Source organism: Pan paniscus, chromosome 23, assembly GCF_029289425.2.
Source record: "Pan paniscus chromosome 23, NHGRI_mPanPan1-v2.0_pri, whole genome shotgun sequence".
In the NCBI taxonomy this organism is placed as follows: Eukaryota; Metazoa; Chordata; class Mammalia; order Primates; family Hominidae; genus Pan; species Pan paniscus.
The window spans coordinates 51,518,764-51,534,578 of NC_085927.1; the positions used below are offsets into that span (position 1 = coordinate 51,518,764).

At 50.2% G+C, this 15,815-nt stretch overlaps 1 protein-coding gene across 1 annotated transcript in view; it reads left to right on the top strand.

Moving 5' to 3' along the window:
• Positions 1 to 53: 53 nt before the first annotated feature.
• The window catches only part of MEI1 (meiotic double-stranded break formation protein 1), a 110,657-nt gene continuing 94,895 nt past the window's right edge, over positions 54 to 15,815 (top strand). The window contains exons 1-5 of the mRNA XM_003814635.5: positions 54 to 296; positions 1,776 to 1,835; positions 4,453 to 4,841; positions 4,928 to 10,702; positions 14,342 to 14,465. Of these exons, the coding sequence (XP_003814683.3) occupies positions 10,529 to 10,702; positions 14,342 to 14,465 (298 nt within the window). The 5' untranslated portion in view covers positions 54 to 296; positions 1,776 to 1,835; positions 4,453 to 4,841; positions 4,928 to 10,528. The remainder of the gene's footprint in view (positions 297 to 1,775; positions 1,836 to 4,452; positions 4,842 to 4,927; positions 10,703 to 14,341; positions 14,466 to 15,815) is intronic.

Below are 15,815 nucleotides of genomic sequence, written 5' to 3' on the forward strand. Positions count from 1 at the left end.
CGTTCTTATGAGCTGCCTAGTACAAATTATTGGCAGAAACAATGAATTAAACATTCAAAAAGTAACCCACCGGCCGGCCGCAGCGGCTTATGGCTGTAATCCCGGCACTTTGGGAGGCCGAGGCGGGCGCATCACCTGAGGACAGGAGTTCGAGACCAGCCTGGCCAACATGGCGAAACCTCGTCCCTACTAAAAAATACAAAAATTAGCCAGGCGTGGTGGCGGGCGCCTGTAACCCCAGCTACTTAGGAGGCTGAAGCAGGAGAATCGCTTGAACCCCGGAGGTGGAGGCTACAGTGAGTTGAGATCATGCCACTGCACTCTAGCACTCCAGCTGAGGCGACAGAGCGAGACTCTCAAAAAAAAAAAAAAAAAAAAAGGCCGGCCGGGTGCGGTGGCTCACGCCTGTAATCGCAGCACTTTGGGAGGCTGAGGCAGGCGGATCACTAGGTCAGGAGATCGAGACCATCCTGGCTAACACGGTGAACCGTCTCTACTAAAAATACAAAAAATTAGCCGAGCATGGTGGCTGGCGCCTGTAGTCCCAGCTACTCGGGAGGCCGAGGCAGGAGAATGCCGTGAACCCCGGAGGCGGAGCTTGCAGTGAGCCGAGATCGCACCACTGCACACTGCACTCCAGCCTGGGCAACAGAGTGAGACTCCGTCTCAAGATAAAGAATAAAAAAAAAGGGCCGGGTGCGGTGGCTCACGCCTGTAATCCCAGCACTTTGGGAAGCTGAGGCGGGCGGATCACCTGAGGTTGGGAGTTCGATACCAGCCTGACCAATATGGAGAAACCCCGTCTCTACTAAAAATACAAAATTAGCCGGGCGTGGTGGCGCATGCCTGTAATCCCAGCTACTCGGGAGGTTGAGGCAGGAGAATCGCTTGAACTTCGGAGGTGGAAGTTGCAGTGAGCCGAGATCGCGCCATTGCACTCCAGCCTGGGCAACAAGAGTGGAAACTCGGTCTCAAAAAAAAAAAAAAAATTCCAGCCACTAAACAGTTAAGGCCTGGCTCATTATAATTGGCTGACGTCCCTGCCTGCTCAGATATTTAATATTTTGAATAGAACTTTTGGGTAAAAGAGTCTTCAGGGTAACATTTATTTTCCCACCAACACTGATCCTAAGATGGGAAAAGTAATTCCCCCACAGGAAATCAGGATACTGCAAGCAACGAGAAAGGGATGTTGAGTGGTTAAACAAGAATACATGTATTCAATACAGTGTTCATTAAATGTTGATAATAGAAGGACAGGCAGATCCAAGTATTTCATAGGAAGGAAGAAATCAAGCAGACCGCAGGTTATATCACCCCATCAGACATTCAGGGAACTTAATCTTTTCATTCCAGAGGATGGGTTTGTTTAAAACAAGTTCTTCCTCCTAATTACTTTTGAACAATTCCCCAATACTGTCCTTACCTGCACCAAGAGCATGCTAACCAGGCCTGGCACCAGGGTCAAAGTTGAGGCTGGGGCATCAGCCCCCTTTGTGAGGTGGCCTCAGTGACAGGGGTGCTATGAGGTGGTGGCTATCCTACTGCAGCTGGCTGCATCAGATGTGCCAGGCCTGCCCTCTAGCTCCCAACACCATCTGCCTGATCTAAGCTTTGCCATGTTGTTGTCACTGCTGGGTGCCTGTGCTATGGTGGGGCCATTCCATGGCCCTGAGTGGGAGCCAGTGCAGGGCCTGCTCTCCCAGAATCACAGCTGCAGGGACCCTCAGTGCTGTGGCAACCTGCTTGTCCTCTGCCTCTTTCTGGTCTGGCAGGTCCGGCACTGTTGGCACCAGGTCACCAGGACCCGCTTCAGCACAAGGAATGTCATCAAGGTGAGTGGGCCCCATACACCTTCACCCTTCTTCCCTCAGCACCATGATTGTCTCTGTCACTTGTTACAGGGACCTTGTTTTATGCCTGGTGTACCAGAAATGAATCAGAGGGAAACTCAGGCTGCTCAGGGAGAGCATCGGCCAAGCCCCAAACCCAGGAGTCACCCTGAGCTCCTCTCTTTCCCTCACTCCACACATTCAATCCATCTGCAGGTCCCAGGGGCTATACTTGCAAATTGTATCTCAAATCTGCTCACTTCTAACCACACCACACCCTCCTGGGCAGAGACACCATCATGTCTCAATTGGACCATAGCAACAGCCTTCTGCCTGGTTCTTGCTGCTTCTCTTATCCAACTACAGCCTATCCTCCATACAGTCACCAGAATGGCCTTCTTCTTTCTCTCTCTCTCTCTTTTTTTTTTTTTTTCTGAGACAGAGTCTCACACTGTTGCCTGGGCTGGTGCGCAGTGGTGTGATCTTGGTTTGCTGTAACCTCCGCCTCCCTGATTCAAGCGATTCTCCTGCCTCAGCCTCCCGAGTAGCTAGGATTACAGGCGCCCGCCACCACACCTGGCAAATTTTTTTTTTTTTTTTTTGTATTTTTAGTAGAGATGGGGTTTCACTTTGTTGGCCAGGTTGGTCTCGAGCTCCTGACCTCGTGATCTGCCTGCCTTGGCCTCCCAAAGTGCTGGGATTACAGGTGTGAGCCACTGTGCCTGGCCTCTTTTTTCTCTCTTTTAAAAAAAAAATTGGTCCAAGGATAATACACACACACAATTACAAGTGTGTAGATCAGTAAATTTTCATAATTGAATACATCAGTTTGTAGCATGCAGATTAAGAAACAAATGATTACCAGCAGCCCAGAAGTTTTAGTTACAACTCTGCGGATTTCCTTTTCTTTTCCTTTTTTTTTTTTTTGAGATGCAGTTTTGCTCTCGTTGCCCAGGCTGGAGTGCAATGGTGTGATCTCGGCTTACCTCAACCTCTGCCTCCCAAGTTCAAGCAATTCTCCTGCCTCAGCCTCCCGAGTAGCTGGGATTATGGGCATGCACTACCACACCCGTTAATTTTGTATTTTTAGTAGAGGCGAGGTTTCTCCATGTTAGTCATGCTGGTCTCGAACTCCCGTCCTCATGTGATCCGCCTGCCTTGGCCTCCCAAAGTGCTGGGATTACAGGAATGAGCCACCACTCCTAGCCAACTCTGCAGATTTCTTTCTTGTTTCTTTTTCTTTTTTTTCTTTTCTTTTTTTTTTTTTTTGAGATGGAGTCTTGCTGTGTGGCCCAGGCTAAAGTCCAGTGGTGCGATCTCGGCTCACAGCAACCTCTGCCTCCCAGGTTCAAGTGATTCTCTTGCCTCTGCCTCCCTAGTAGCTGGGATTACAGGCATGTGCCACCACGCACAGCTAATTTTTGTATTTTTAGTAGACACAGGGTTTCACCATGTTGGTCTGGCTGGTCTCGAACTCCTGACCTCAAGTGATCCACCCACCTTGGCCTCCCAAAGCGTTGGGATTACAGGTGTGAGCCACCACGCCTGGCCAACTCTGGATTTCTTTCTTTCTTTCTTTCTTTTTTGAGACGGAGTCTTGCTCTGTCACCCAGACTGGAGTGCAGTGGCGCGATCTCGGCCCACTGAAAGCTCCACCTCCCGGGTTCATGCCATTCTCCTGCCTAAGCCTCCTGAGTAGCTGGGACTACAGGTGCCCGCCACCATGCCTGGCCAATTTTTTTTTTTTTTTTTGTATTTTTAGTAGAGACGGGGTTTCATCGTGTTAGCCAGGATGGTCTCAATCTCCTGACCTTGTGATCCACCCACCTCGACCTCCCAAAGTGCTGGGATTACAGGCGTGAGCCACTGCACCCAGCATCTTCTTTTTTTTTTTTTTTCAGATGGAGTCACGCTCTGTCACCCAGGCTGGACTGCAGTGGCGTGATCTTGGCTCACTGCAACCTCCGCCTCCTGGGTTCAAGCAATTCTTGTGCCTCAGCCTCCTGAGTAGCTGGGATTACAGGCATGCGCCATGATGGCTGGCTAATTTTTGTATTTTTAGTAGAGAAGGGGTTTTGCCATGTTGGCCAGGCTGGTCTGGAACTCCTGACCTCAAGTGATCCACCCATCTTGGCCTCCCAAAGTGCTGGGATTACAGACATGAGCCACCATGCCCTGCCATCAGAACAAACTTTTAGAAACAGAACATAGCACTTAGCTGCTCAAAACCCTGCAATGGCTCCTATACTTACATTATCTGGCAAACTCAGAATAAAATTCTCGCTCCTAATCATGACTCTAAGGACCAGCATAATCTGTCCCGTGTTTGTCTCCGATCTTATCTCCCAGTGCTCTCCTCATTACTGGTTCCATTCTGGCCACACAGTCTTCTTTGCTGTTCCTGTACATGTAATTTTGTTCCATCCTCAAGCCTTTGTACTTAATGTCTCTTCTGCCTACAACGCTCTTTCTTCAGATGTCACTTGGTTTGCCCCTTACTTCATTCAGGCTCCAGTCAAATGTCACTTCCTCCAAGAAGCCTTTCCTGACTATTCTGTCTGTGCGGATTATGCAAGTTATTATGTGTGCAAGGATTTTGCTTCTCTGTTCTCATCTACAGGTGCCACTGCAGAAGCGGGGAGTGCCCTCCATGAGGTGCGAAACTGTCTTCAAGCTGACTCCTGAATTCTTCAGTCCTGGAAAGTCCAGGGGCCTAGATTCTCAACAATGCGCACAAAGGCAGAGATGGGGATACCGAAGGAGCCTCCAGGAATCATGGGCCCAGAACCTGCTCTCTCCACAGCACCCATGTACAGGCCCACCTTCGGGTGTCCACACCCACTCTGAGCCCATCTTTTGTACCACCTCCATTTCAAACACCTGTTTACTGCCTCAGAAGAGTTCCTGGAAAGCATGGCAGGTGCCTTGGTGTCTCCATGATGGTCAGACTCGCCCTGCCTTGGACATGTGTCAAGAGATGGAGCAGCTGCTGCTTCACTCACAGGAAAGGTTGGTGTCACTGGAGCCTGTCATCAGTGTGAGGTCTCGCCCCACCTCCATGACCTTAACCACCTCTCTTCCAAACTTACTTTCAGCTCAGAGGCTGCAATTCTGCCCCAGAGAGCTCCTGCCTGATCCTTCCCACCAAACACTGAGAATGTGCACTTGGAAGTCTTGGCACTGTCGACCAGAGGTCTGGGAACCAGGGGGTAAAAACCAGACAGCAGGCAGAGAGGATAGTAGAGAGACCCAGGCTCCAAGGTGGGTGAACCAGACAGGGAGCAGACAGGAGGATGCTTCAGAAATCCAGGCATCTGGGGAGCAGTTCCCAGTAGACTTTGGAATGGAGGGTGATGCAGAGACTAACGTGTTGGAGTGTGCAAACCAGAGACTAGTAATAAGTGAAACTGATGGTGAGATCTTGACACCAGGGTGGGACACCCAGGACCGGATGGGAGTTGAGAGTAGAACCAACATTCAGGAACTAGGGAATAGAAACCAGAGGGAGGCTGGAGGTGAGAATCTCCCTGAAACCCAGGCACATATGGGAGAGAACCAAGAACAGTTAAGATGTAAAATTGATGCAGAGACCCAAACACCTGAGTGGGAGAACCAGGATAAGAATGGAAGTGAGGATGCTGTGGAGACCCAGACATTTGAGAGGAAGGACAAGAAAGAGGCTGGAGAGGAGGATGGGGAAGAGATCCAGGCTCAAGAATTGGGGAAGCAAGGCCAGACTGGAGATGAGAATGGTGAGGAGACCCAGACACCACAGTGGGAGAAACAAGATCAGATGAAAGGTGATGCGGATGTGGAAATTCAGATGGAAGAGGGGAGAAACAAGGATCAGGTTGGAGGTCAGGATGCTGCACAAACCCAATCATGTGGGAGGGAGAACGTGGGAGAAGTAAAAAAGGAGAATAATGTAGAGACCCAGGCCTTGGATTGGGGAAAACAGGAATGTGTTGGAAATGGGAATGTTACAGAGATCCAGACACCAAGGTGGGAGAAGCATGATCAAGGTGGAAGTAAGAAAACTAAGAAGACCTAAGCATCTGGGAGAGAGAACCAGAAACAATTAAGTCATGAAATTCAAGTGAGGTGGGGAAATAAGGGCCTGAGAAGAGATGAAGATGCTAAGTAAACCCAGATAGCTACCAAGAAGAAGCTCAGGGAGATAAGAGAGAAGGATTGGGTGGTGATCCAGGCACTATGGTGGGGAAACCGGAGACAAGTAGCAAGTGAAATTTATAGAGAATTTGAGATACTATGTTGGGAGAATCAGAACTGGATTGGAGGTGAACATAGAGCAGAAATTCAGGCATCAGAGAAGAGAGACCAAAGAAAGGATGGATGTGAGGATGGCACAAATATCCTGGCACCCGAGGCTGAGATCCAGGAACAATTAAAAGGTGAAACTGATGTGGAGACTCAGAGCAATGGGCCACTTAGAGAAGAGGATGGTACAGACATTCAGTCACTAGGGAGGAGAGAGGTTAAAGGTGAGGATGATAAAGACACCCAGGAACTTGGGGGGAAAAATCAGGGTCAGTTAGGAAATGAATTTAGTGGAAAGATTCACATACCAAAGGGGAAGAATCAGGAACATATTAGAGGCGAAGATGGTGCACATACCCAGACATCTGAGTCAGGGAACTGGGGCAAATTAACAAGTCAAATTGATGGAGAAATGCATTCAGTAGAATGGAAGAAAGATCAGCAGATTGGAGGTGAGAATGGGGCAGAAATTCAGATACAAGGGAAGAGAAACCTGAGAGAAGTTGGAGGTGAGGACGGTGTAAAGACCTGGGCACCTGGGAAAGAAACCCAGAGTCAGTTTAGAAGTGATCTTGGTAGAAAGATCCTTTTATCAGAGTGGAAGAGCCAGAAGCAGATGGGAAGTGAGAATGGAACAGAAATTCAGGCTCCAGTGGAGAGAAACCAGAGAGAACCTGGAGGTGAGGACGGTGTAAAGACTCAGAGACCTAAGAGAGAGAACGACGACCAGTTAGATAGTGAAATTGGAGGGAGCCATTCACCAGGGAGGAGGAACTGGGAGCTGATTGGAAAGGATGTTGCAGAAAATCAGGCATCAGAGAAGAGAAACCAGAGAGAGGTTGGAAACGACGGTAGAATGATCTGGAGGCTTAGGGGAAAACTGGAGGCTTACAGCAAAGAACCAGAGACTGTTAAAAAGTAAAGATAATGGAAAGACCCGTTTATCAGAGTGGAAGAACCAGGAACAGGGTGGAGGTGGGAATGATGAAGAAATTCAAATACAGGGGAAGAGAAACCTGAGAGGGACCACAGGTGATGATGGTACAGAGACCCAGGCTCCTGCAGGAGATGACCAGGGACAGTTAAGAGTTGAAATTGATGAAGAGATCCAGGTACAAGGGCAAGGAAATAAGAATGAGGGTGGAGTTGAGGATGTTGCAGAACTCCAGGATATAGGAAGCCAGAGAAAGTGCACAGATGAGGATGTTGGAGAGCCTCTAGCACCAAGGGAAGGAAACAAGGATCTGGTCAGAGGAGAGGATGCTGTGAGGGACAGTCTCCAAGTCGACTGTTCTGGGAGTGAGAGGCCCACAGGCAGGAAGCACAGCCTACTATGGCCTCCAGCCTTCACTGGCTATGGATGTGGGACCCGGGAACAGGAACAGGCAGTGGCTGTGAATGGTTTCATCTCTGCCCCCTGTCCTGAGATGAATCCTGTCCCCCACTGGGGTGAAGTCTTCCTGCTGGTGGGTGGGGAGGGAGAGCATCTGGCCAGCCAGGGCACAACCCCTGCCAGGGATCATAGAGTGGGGATCAGTCCAGCCTCCCAGCAGGCCCAACCTGAATCCTGGAGAAGACGACAAAGGGACAAAGGGGTGGATCCAGAGAAGGCCCCCAGCCTGACTCGGCAGTCCCAAAACCCTCCGTCTCTGACTGCTCCCTTGGGCATGCCCTCTGCCTGCCCCTGTCTCCCGTGTGGCCCAGCCCCGGAAGCTGCCATCATTCTAGCGGATCCTCCCACCGCCCTCACTGTCCTGCCCAAGGGGACAGGCCTCAAGAAGAGCAAACGACTGCTCCTGGAGTCCCTCATGCGGAGGAGGATTGCACACCTGAAGTGGGGTCTTCCCTGGCGGATCCTGGAGTCCTATTTCCTATTTAACTTCTTAGGATCTTGCTCATTGACCCTTGCTGGGGCGAGGCTCTCTGGACTGAACACAGGCCAGGAGCTCCAAGCCCAGCAGGAAAGGTATTGTGAGGCCCAAGGCTCCCCACCAGGCCTTAAGTCCCCGGAGAGGTTCCAGAGGGTTCAGCGCCCAGACAGAAAAAGCTCGAAACTTCCTATACAAGCCAGAGCTCTGGAGAGGAACAGACCGCACATGTCAGAGCCCATAAGCATTTCCATCCAGCCTGAAAAGGCCAGGAGAGTCAGGCCACCAGGGGGCGCCGGAGAACCACAGGAGATCCAGGAAGCGCCTGCTAGGACCAAGCTCCCAGCTCCCAGGACCCCCAGGCCGGCAGCGGAGTCCAAGAGCTGGTGTGGCCCACAAAGGGTCGGAGAGCCTCTCAGTGAAAACAGTAGGGGCAGGAAAATGATCAGGTCAAGGGTCTCCCAGCTGGCAGAGAGGGCTCCCAGCAGAGTGAGTACTTCATTCTCTAGGGCAGACCACGCCCACTGGAGGAAGGAATGTACATCCTGGGAGGCCTCTAAGCTCCCCAGACTCAAATGCCAGCAGCCCACATACTGGAGAAGAGGAAGCCTGGAATCTACAGGGTGCAGAGGGGCTGGGCAGCAGCCTTCCTGCCATTCTGCAGAACCTGTTAGCTTCAAAGGGAGGCTCCACTATGCAGTGGCAAAGCTGGGCCTGACCCTTCTGGCCAAGATGTCCTGGTCCCCACAGCTCGCGAAGCACAAGAACTTGGCCCCTAACCTGAGCCTGAGGGAACCTGATTCTACTCTGCCTCCCAAAGTGGGTGATCCTCGTGCAGGGGACGACAGCATCGGAGATCACACTGCTTCACAGAGGGATCTTCAGCCACAAGGTCACTGCTGTACTGGGGCCACCCTTCCTAAGACAGAGAGTCCCCAGGGCCAGGAGGCACCTGGGAACCCAAATGGGGCTCCACAGAATACACGAGCCTCCAAAAAGTTTAGTATTATGAAGCATCTGAATTTTTTTCTCTTCCAGCATGGCTTTAAAAAGTAGACTCAGGCCCAGAGTCCTCAGGACATATCAGAAAAGCTTTGAGAGTGTCCTGATCCCTGCAAAGCCTCTAATAAATTGGTCATTTGGGCCCTGTGGTGTTCTGATTTCTCTGGCAGATTTTCCAAGTGCCCCCTTTCGGGGTTTGGGATACTTTGTGGGTGGGGTAGAAGCCCCTTCCACTCTGTGGTTGTGGTTTAGGGAATGTGGGTCAACCCAGTGTCCTCTCCGAAACACCTGCCCCCCAGCTCCTCACAGTGGAGTCCACTGAGGTTCTATCCTGCTCTGTCTCCAAGCTAATCCTGATTGAGGCAGGACACTCCAAAAGCCTCAGCTGCTTATGGGGAGGGGTGGTCCTCTGCATGGGACTCTTTTTTTTTTTTTTTTTTTTGAGATGGAGTGTAGGTCTGTGGCCCAAGCTGGAGTTCAGTGGCTTGATCTCCCCTCACTGTAACCTCCGCCTCCTGGGTTCAAGCGATTCTGCTGCCTCAGCCTCCCGAGTAGCTGGGATTACAGTCATGAGCCACCACACCCAGCTAATTTTTGTATTTTTAGTAGAGGAGGGGTTTCGCCCTGTTGCTCAGGCTGGTCTTGAACTTCTTTCTGTCTTTGGTGTTTTTTTTTTTACTTTTATTTTTATTTTTTGGTCTTAAGCCTCTGATTTATTTATTTATTTTTAAGATGGAGTCTTCCTCTGTCACCCAGGCTGGAGTGCAGTGGTGCGATCTTGGCTCACTGCAACCTCCACCTCCCAGGTTCAAGTGATTCTCTTGCCTCAGCCTCCCTCCGAAAGTGCTGTGATTACAGGCATGAGCCAACTCACCCAGCCTCTAATTGCTTTTAGATGCGAATCCTTGGGATCGCTTATTTTCCCTTTTTTTTTTTTTTTTTTTGAGATAGAGTCTTGCTCTGTCGCCAGGCTGGAATGCAGTGGCACAATCTCAGCTCACTGCAACCTCTGCCTCCCAGGTTCAAGTGATTCCCCTGCCTCAAGCCTCCCAAGTAGCTGGGATTACAGGCACTTGCCACCACACCCAGCTAATTTTTTGTATTTTAGTAGAGATGGGGTTTCACCATGTTAGGTAAGATGGTCTTGATCTCCAGATCTCGTGATCCGCCCACCTCGGCTTCCCAAAGTGCTGGGATTACAGGCGTAAGCCACCATGCCCGGCCTTCACTTTTAAAAAACAGTAGAAATAGCTTCCTTTCCTTCCTTTTTCAAGGCAAATGCCCCCTACTTTATAATTGCTTTTCAACTTTGGATGTGGTAAAGACATTCCTGCAGGGTTCTAAGCACAAACCGCTTTTGGCTTAGCTAGACACGATCCAGAGCACTTGCGTCCACCACTTGCCCTCAGGGGCTGCTGCTCGTCTGAGACTGCAACTTCCTGGGTCCGCGCAGGCGCATTCCACACCGACGCAGGTCCGTCCTCCAAGTGCGCATGCGTGCAGTCTGCGCGGGAAAGAGTGCCGCCTCAGCTGAGGGCAAGCGAGGAGATGGCTGTGAGGCAGGCGGCGACGGCGGGCACTCCCGGGCCCAGGAGAGAGGAAGAGGCGGCGCTTCTATTCGAGAGGGCCCATTACCGGCACGACCCGCGCTGGCTGCTGCCCGTGACCCCCCGCCTGTGCCTGGCCTGCGCGCTGGAGCTGCTGCCGGACCCCGGCGTGTCGGTGCGGGCGGAACCTTTTCTTCAGAAGACCTGGGTTTGGCCATTTCCCTCAGCAAACGCGGCCAGGCCCTTGCCAGACCCGCTCCGGTGAACCCGACGCGAAACCGGGCCCCCGCGCTGTGTTCACTCTCCTCCCTGTCAGCCCGTCCCGGACCAGGCCGCAGCGGCCTCTCGGGCCCCTCAGCCCCAGGCCGGCCTGCGGGCCTCCGTGGAGCCCGGTCCACTGGCTCTGCGCCTGAAAGGACGGAAATCCGAATCCCCCGGGACCTCACCCAGTCTCAGGGACACACCTTCCCGCCTTCCGCCTTCTGGCTCCTTCCCTTTGCTGCCCCTGCCTCCATTTCCCGGGGATTCGGCCTTAGCTCAGGCTCCCGCCATTTCAGCCTCCCGCCATTTCAGCCTCCACTCACCTGCGGGCCAGGGGCGCATGCGGCGGCCGCTCCTCATTCCCTTCAGCTGTCGGGGTGTGAATCGGAGGAGGGGCAGTCTGGGCTCCGAGGGGACAGGAGTGACAGGTTACAGCCGGGCAGAAGTGGGGTGAACGGGAAGACTGTTCCTTGGGCAGAGCTGGCCAAAGCGGGCTGCCTGGGCCCTCATTGCCTACCGCGTTTGCAATGAAGTGGTTTTGTTTGTTTCGAGACGGAGTCTCGCTCTGACACCCAGGCTGGAGTGCAATGGCGCCATCTCCGCTCACTGCAACCTCTGCTTCCTGGGTTCAAGCGATTCTCCTGCCTCAACCTACCCAGTAGCTGGGATTACAGGCGCCCGTCACCACGCTCGGCTGATTTCTCTATTTTTAGTAGAGACGGAGTTTCATCATGTTGGCCAGGCTGGTCTGGAACTCTTGACCTCAGGTGATCCACCCGCCTCGGCTTCCCATAGTGCTGGGATTATAGGCGTGAGCCACGGTGCCCGACCTGCAGTGAGTTTTCTTGTCCATGGAGGCATCCAAGAAGACTTTGGGAGGTCAAGTTTCTCTCCAATTCATGGGAGGGGAATTCGTGAGTGGGTGGATTGGCTAGATCAGCAGTTCTCAATTTTTTTTTTTTTTTTTTTTTTGTAGAAACGGTCCCGGGGGTCTCCCTGTGTTGCCCAGGCTGGTCTTGAACTCCTAGTCTCAAGCAATTCTCCTGCCTTGACCTCCCAAAGTCCAAAGTGTTGGGATTGCATCTGTGAGCCACCGTGCCTGGCTGCGTTCTCAAATATTTTGATTTCTTTCTTTCTTTCTTTTTTTTTTTTTTTTTTTGAGATGGAGTTTCACTCTTGTTGCCCAGGCTGGAGTGCAATGGCGCAATCTCAGCTCACCGCAACCTCCGCCTCCCGGGTTCAAGCGATTCTCCTGCCTCAGCCTTCCGAGTAGCTGGGATTACATGCATGCGTCACTACGCCCAGCTAATTTTGTATTTTTAGTATAGACGGGGTTTCTCCATGTTGGTCAGGTTGGTGTTGAACTCCCAACCTCAGGTGATCTGCCTGCCTCAGCCTCCCAAAGTGTTGGGATTAAAGACGTGAGCCACCACACCCGGCCAAACAGCTGGATTTTTATCTATTTCTGCATTCAGTCTGTTGTGCTATCATGTCATGTAGTCTCAAAAACTCCACTGTACACTTGTGGGAGAATAAGAATGAGAAAGACTGGGCCGGGTCCGGTGGCTCACACCTGTAATCCCAGCACTTTGGGAGGCCGAGGTGGTCGGATCACGAGGCCAGAAGTTCAAGACCAGCCTGGCCAACATGGAAAAAATTAAAAAAAAAAAAAAAGAGGAAGACTAAGAACATTTTAATATTATATGAAAATATTTTTGTTCTTGTGGACCTCTGGGAAGTTTTTAGGCACCCTTAGGAATTCCCACACTGTGCTCTGGGAACTTGTAAACTAGCTAATAACCTCTGAATTTTCATTAAGGATGGAAATTCTGAGGCTGCTTTTCTTGGACAGTAAATCAGAGATGAATAAGACAGTGCAGCGGGGAGAAATAAGAGAACATGTTAGAACTTAGAAGAATGAACATGTTTGTAGTCAAGTGCTGTTCAGGGTAAGGAGAGGAATTAGGAAAGGTTTCTTAGAGGAGGAAGCATTCAAATTAGGTTTAAGAAGTTGGGTGAGATTTGGACCAGAGGAAGTGGGAGGCTGATTATCCCAGGAGGTAGGTATTATAAGGATGGGTTTTGGGGATAATCAGAGTGTTTGAAGGGAAAGTGAAAGAGATGAGATTGGAGAGACAGGTTGAGGACAGTTACTTGAAGAGTTTGAAACCCAGCTAAGGAGCTTGAACATAATCTGTCAGATGAAGGGGAGTTACTAGGATTTTTTGAGTAGCTCATATAGATCACTACCTTAATCTATTACGTAGGATGAATTGGTGAAGGAAAAACAGGAGCCTTACAGTAGCACAGATGAGAAGCAATAAGAGATGCAACTTCTACCTTTTATTGAGCACACTTTTCTTTTGAGATGGTTTCGCTCTTGTTGCCCAGGCTGGAGTGCAATGGCGCAATCTTGGCTCACTGCAACCTCCGCCTCCCAGATTCAAGCGATTCTTCTGCCTCAGCCTCCTGAGTAGCTGGGATTACAGGCGCCTGCCACCATGCACGGCTAATTTTTGTATTTTTAGTAGAGAAGAGGTTTCACCATGTTGGCCAGGCTGGTCTCGAACGCCTGACCTCAGGTGAGCCACCCACATTGGCCTCCCAAAGTTGGGATTAGAGGTGTGAGCCACTGCACCCGGCTTGAACACACTTTTTTTTCTTTTTCTTTTTTTTTTTTTTTTTTTGAGACAGTTTTCCTCTTGTCCAGGCTGTAGTGCAATGGCGCGATCTTGGCTCACCGCAACCTCCCCTCCCAGATTCAAGTGATTCTCCTGCCTCAGCCTCCCAATTAGCTGGGGATATAGGCATGCGCCACCACGCCTAGCTAATTTTGTATTCTTAGTAGAGACCAGGTTTCTCCATGTTGGTCAGGCCAGTCTCGAACTCCCAACCTCAGGTGATCTGCCTGCTTCGGCCTCCCAAAATGTTGGGATTACAGGCGTGAGCCACCATGCCCGGCCTCTGAACACACTTTTCTTTTCTTTTTTTTTTTTTTGAGACAAAATCTCGCTCTTGTCCCCCAGGCTGGAATGCAGTGGCGCTATCTCGGCTCACTGCAACCTCCGCCTCCCTGGGTTTACAGGCACCTGCCACCATGCCCGAGTAATTTTTTTATTTTTAGTTGAGATAGAGTTGCACCATGTTGGCCATGCTGGTCTCGAACTCTTGAGCTCGTGATACGCCCGCCTTGGCCTCCCAAAGTGCTGGAATTACAGGTGTGAATCACCGGGCCCGGCCTCTGTTTTTGCTTTCCTCACCAACTTGTTAGTCTTAAATGAGCTGGTGGACAAAAATGATTTGTGAAAAATAAATTGCTATGTAAATATAGGGCATTAGGAACCTTAGCTCATGTATAATCTTCTGTATGAATACATGGATTCCTCTGCGTAAATGATATCCTTTTCCAACCTCCCTTGAAGGAGTATGGATCTCACCGTAGTTTAAATGATCCCTTGTATCATCTTGTAATTGTATTTGGAAATTACGGTTGTTGGATTCAGAATAGCCAAAATTTGGTTGCTATTGAATGTTTTTCTTCATTTGCTTCAAGTTAGTGCGCAAGAAGCACATGTTGTCCTGCTTCCAAGATGCCCTTGTGAGGCATACCTCCCTGGTCACGCAACTGGTGTCTCAGGATCAGAGAGTCTGCATCCACTTCATAAGTGTGCTTTTTGGTAAGATTAAGAGGGAAATTTGACATGAGTTTTGAATGTATAGTATGTATATCTGCTTTTGGGGCTCTTGGAAAAATGATCTTAGATGATTTAGATTTTTTGTATTGTAATACTTTATCAGCAAATTGTTTTGTCATAATGATGTAGAAATGGCCCTTTTTCTAAGATCCAAGATGCATTTTACAGTAACTGACTTTACTAGAGCCAAGAAGTTAGTAAAAGTAAGAAGATGAAAATGGGAAATGTTGGCCGGGCGTGGTGGCTCATGCTTGTAGTCCCAGCACTTTGGGAGGCTGAGGTGGGTAGATCACTTGAGGTCAGGAGTTAGAGACTAGCCTGGTCAACATGGTAAAACCCCCATCTCTACTAAAAATAACAAAAATTAGCTCAGTGTGGTGGCACGTGCCTGTAGTCCCAGCTACTTGGGAGGCCGAGGCATGAGAATTGCTTGAACCCTGGAGGTGGAGGTTGCAGTGAGACCAGTTCGTGCCACCACACTCCAGCCTGGGTGACAGAGCAAGACTCCGGTCTCAACAAAAATAAAAATTCTTCAAAGAGTCCAGTATACATGGTCTTTGTACAGGACCAGAATGGAGTCTGCTGACCTAGGTATGACCCTGCTCAACTTACTTTCCCTCTTCTGTGCCTTAATATCTTCATGTGTGAAGTATGATAGATTAAATTTTATCTGATGTTCTTTCTTTGAATATGACGGTAATGTCCAGTGGAATGAGCCCTTTCAGGGAGGAAGGCAGCTAACTTGTATTTACTGCTTTTCTGTGCCAGAGACTTTTCAGGCTTTTAACTGCCAAGACAGTTTTTAAGGGAGCTAGGATGATCTTCCAAGCTTCAGGGAATTTATGCTAACAAGTGACAGAACTAGAATTTTATCCCAGGTCTGTCATAGACACCAGAGCACATGGGGGTTTTTTTTGCTGTACCACATTGACAATTCTTACCTTTTTTTTTTTTTTTTTTTTTTGAGATGGTGTCTCGCTCTTTCGCCCAGGCCGGAGTGCAGTGGCGTGATCTCAGCTCACTGCAACCTCCGCCTCCTGGGTTCAAGCAATTCTCCTGTCTCAGCCTCCCGAGTAGCTGGGATTACAGGCATGTGCCACCATGCCCGGCTAATTTTTGCATTTTTAGTAGAGATGGGGTTTTGCCATGTTGGCCAGGCTGGTCTCGAACTCCCAACCTCAGGTGATCTGCCTGCCTTGGCCTCCCAAAGTGCTAGGATTACAGGCATGAGCCACTGCACCCTGCCACAATTCTTATCTTTTTTTGAGATGGAGTCTTGCTCTGTCACCCAGACTGGAGTGCGGTGGCATGATCTTGGCTCACTTCAAGCTC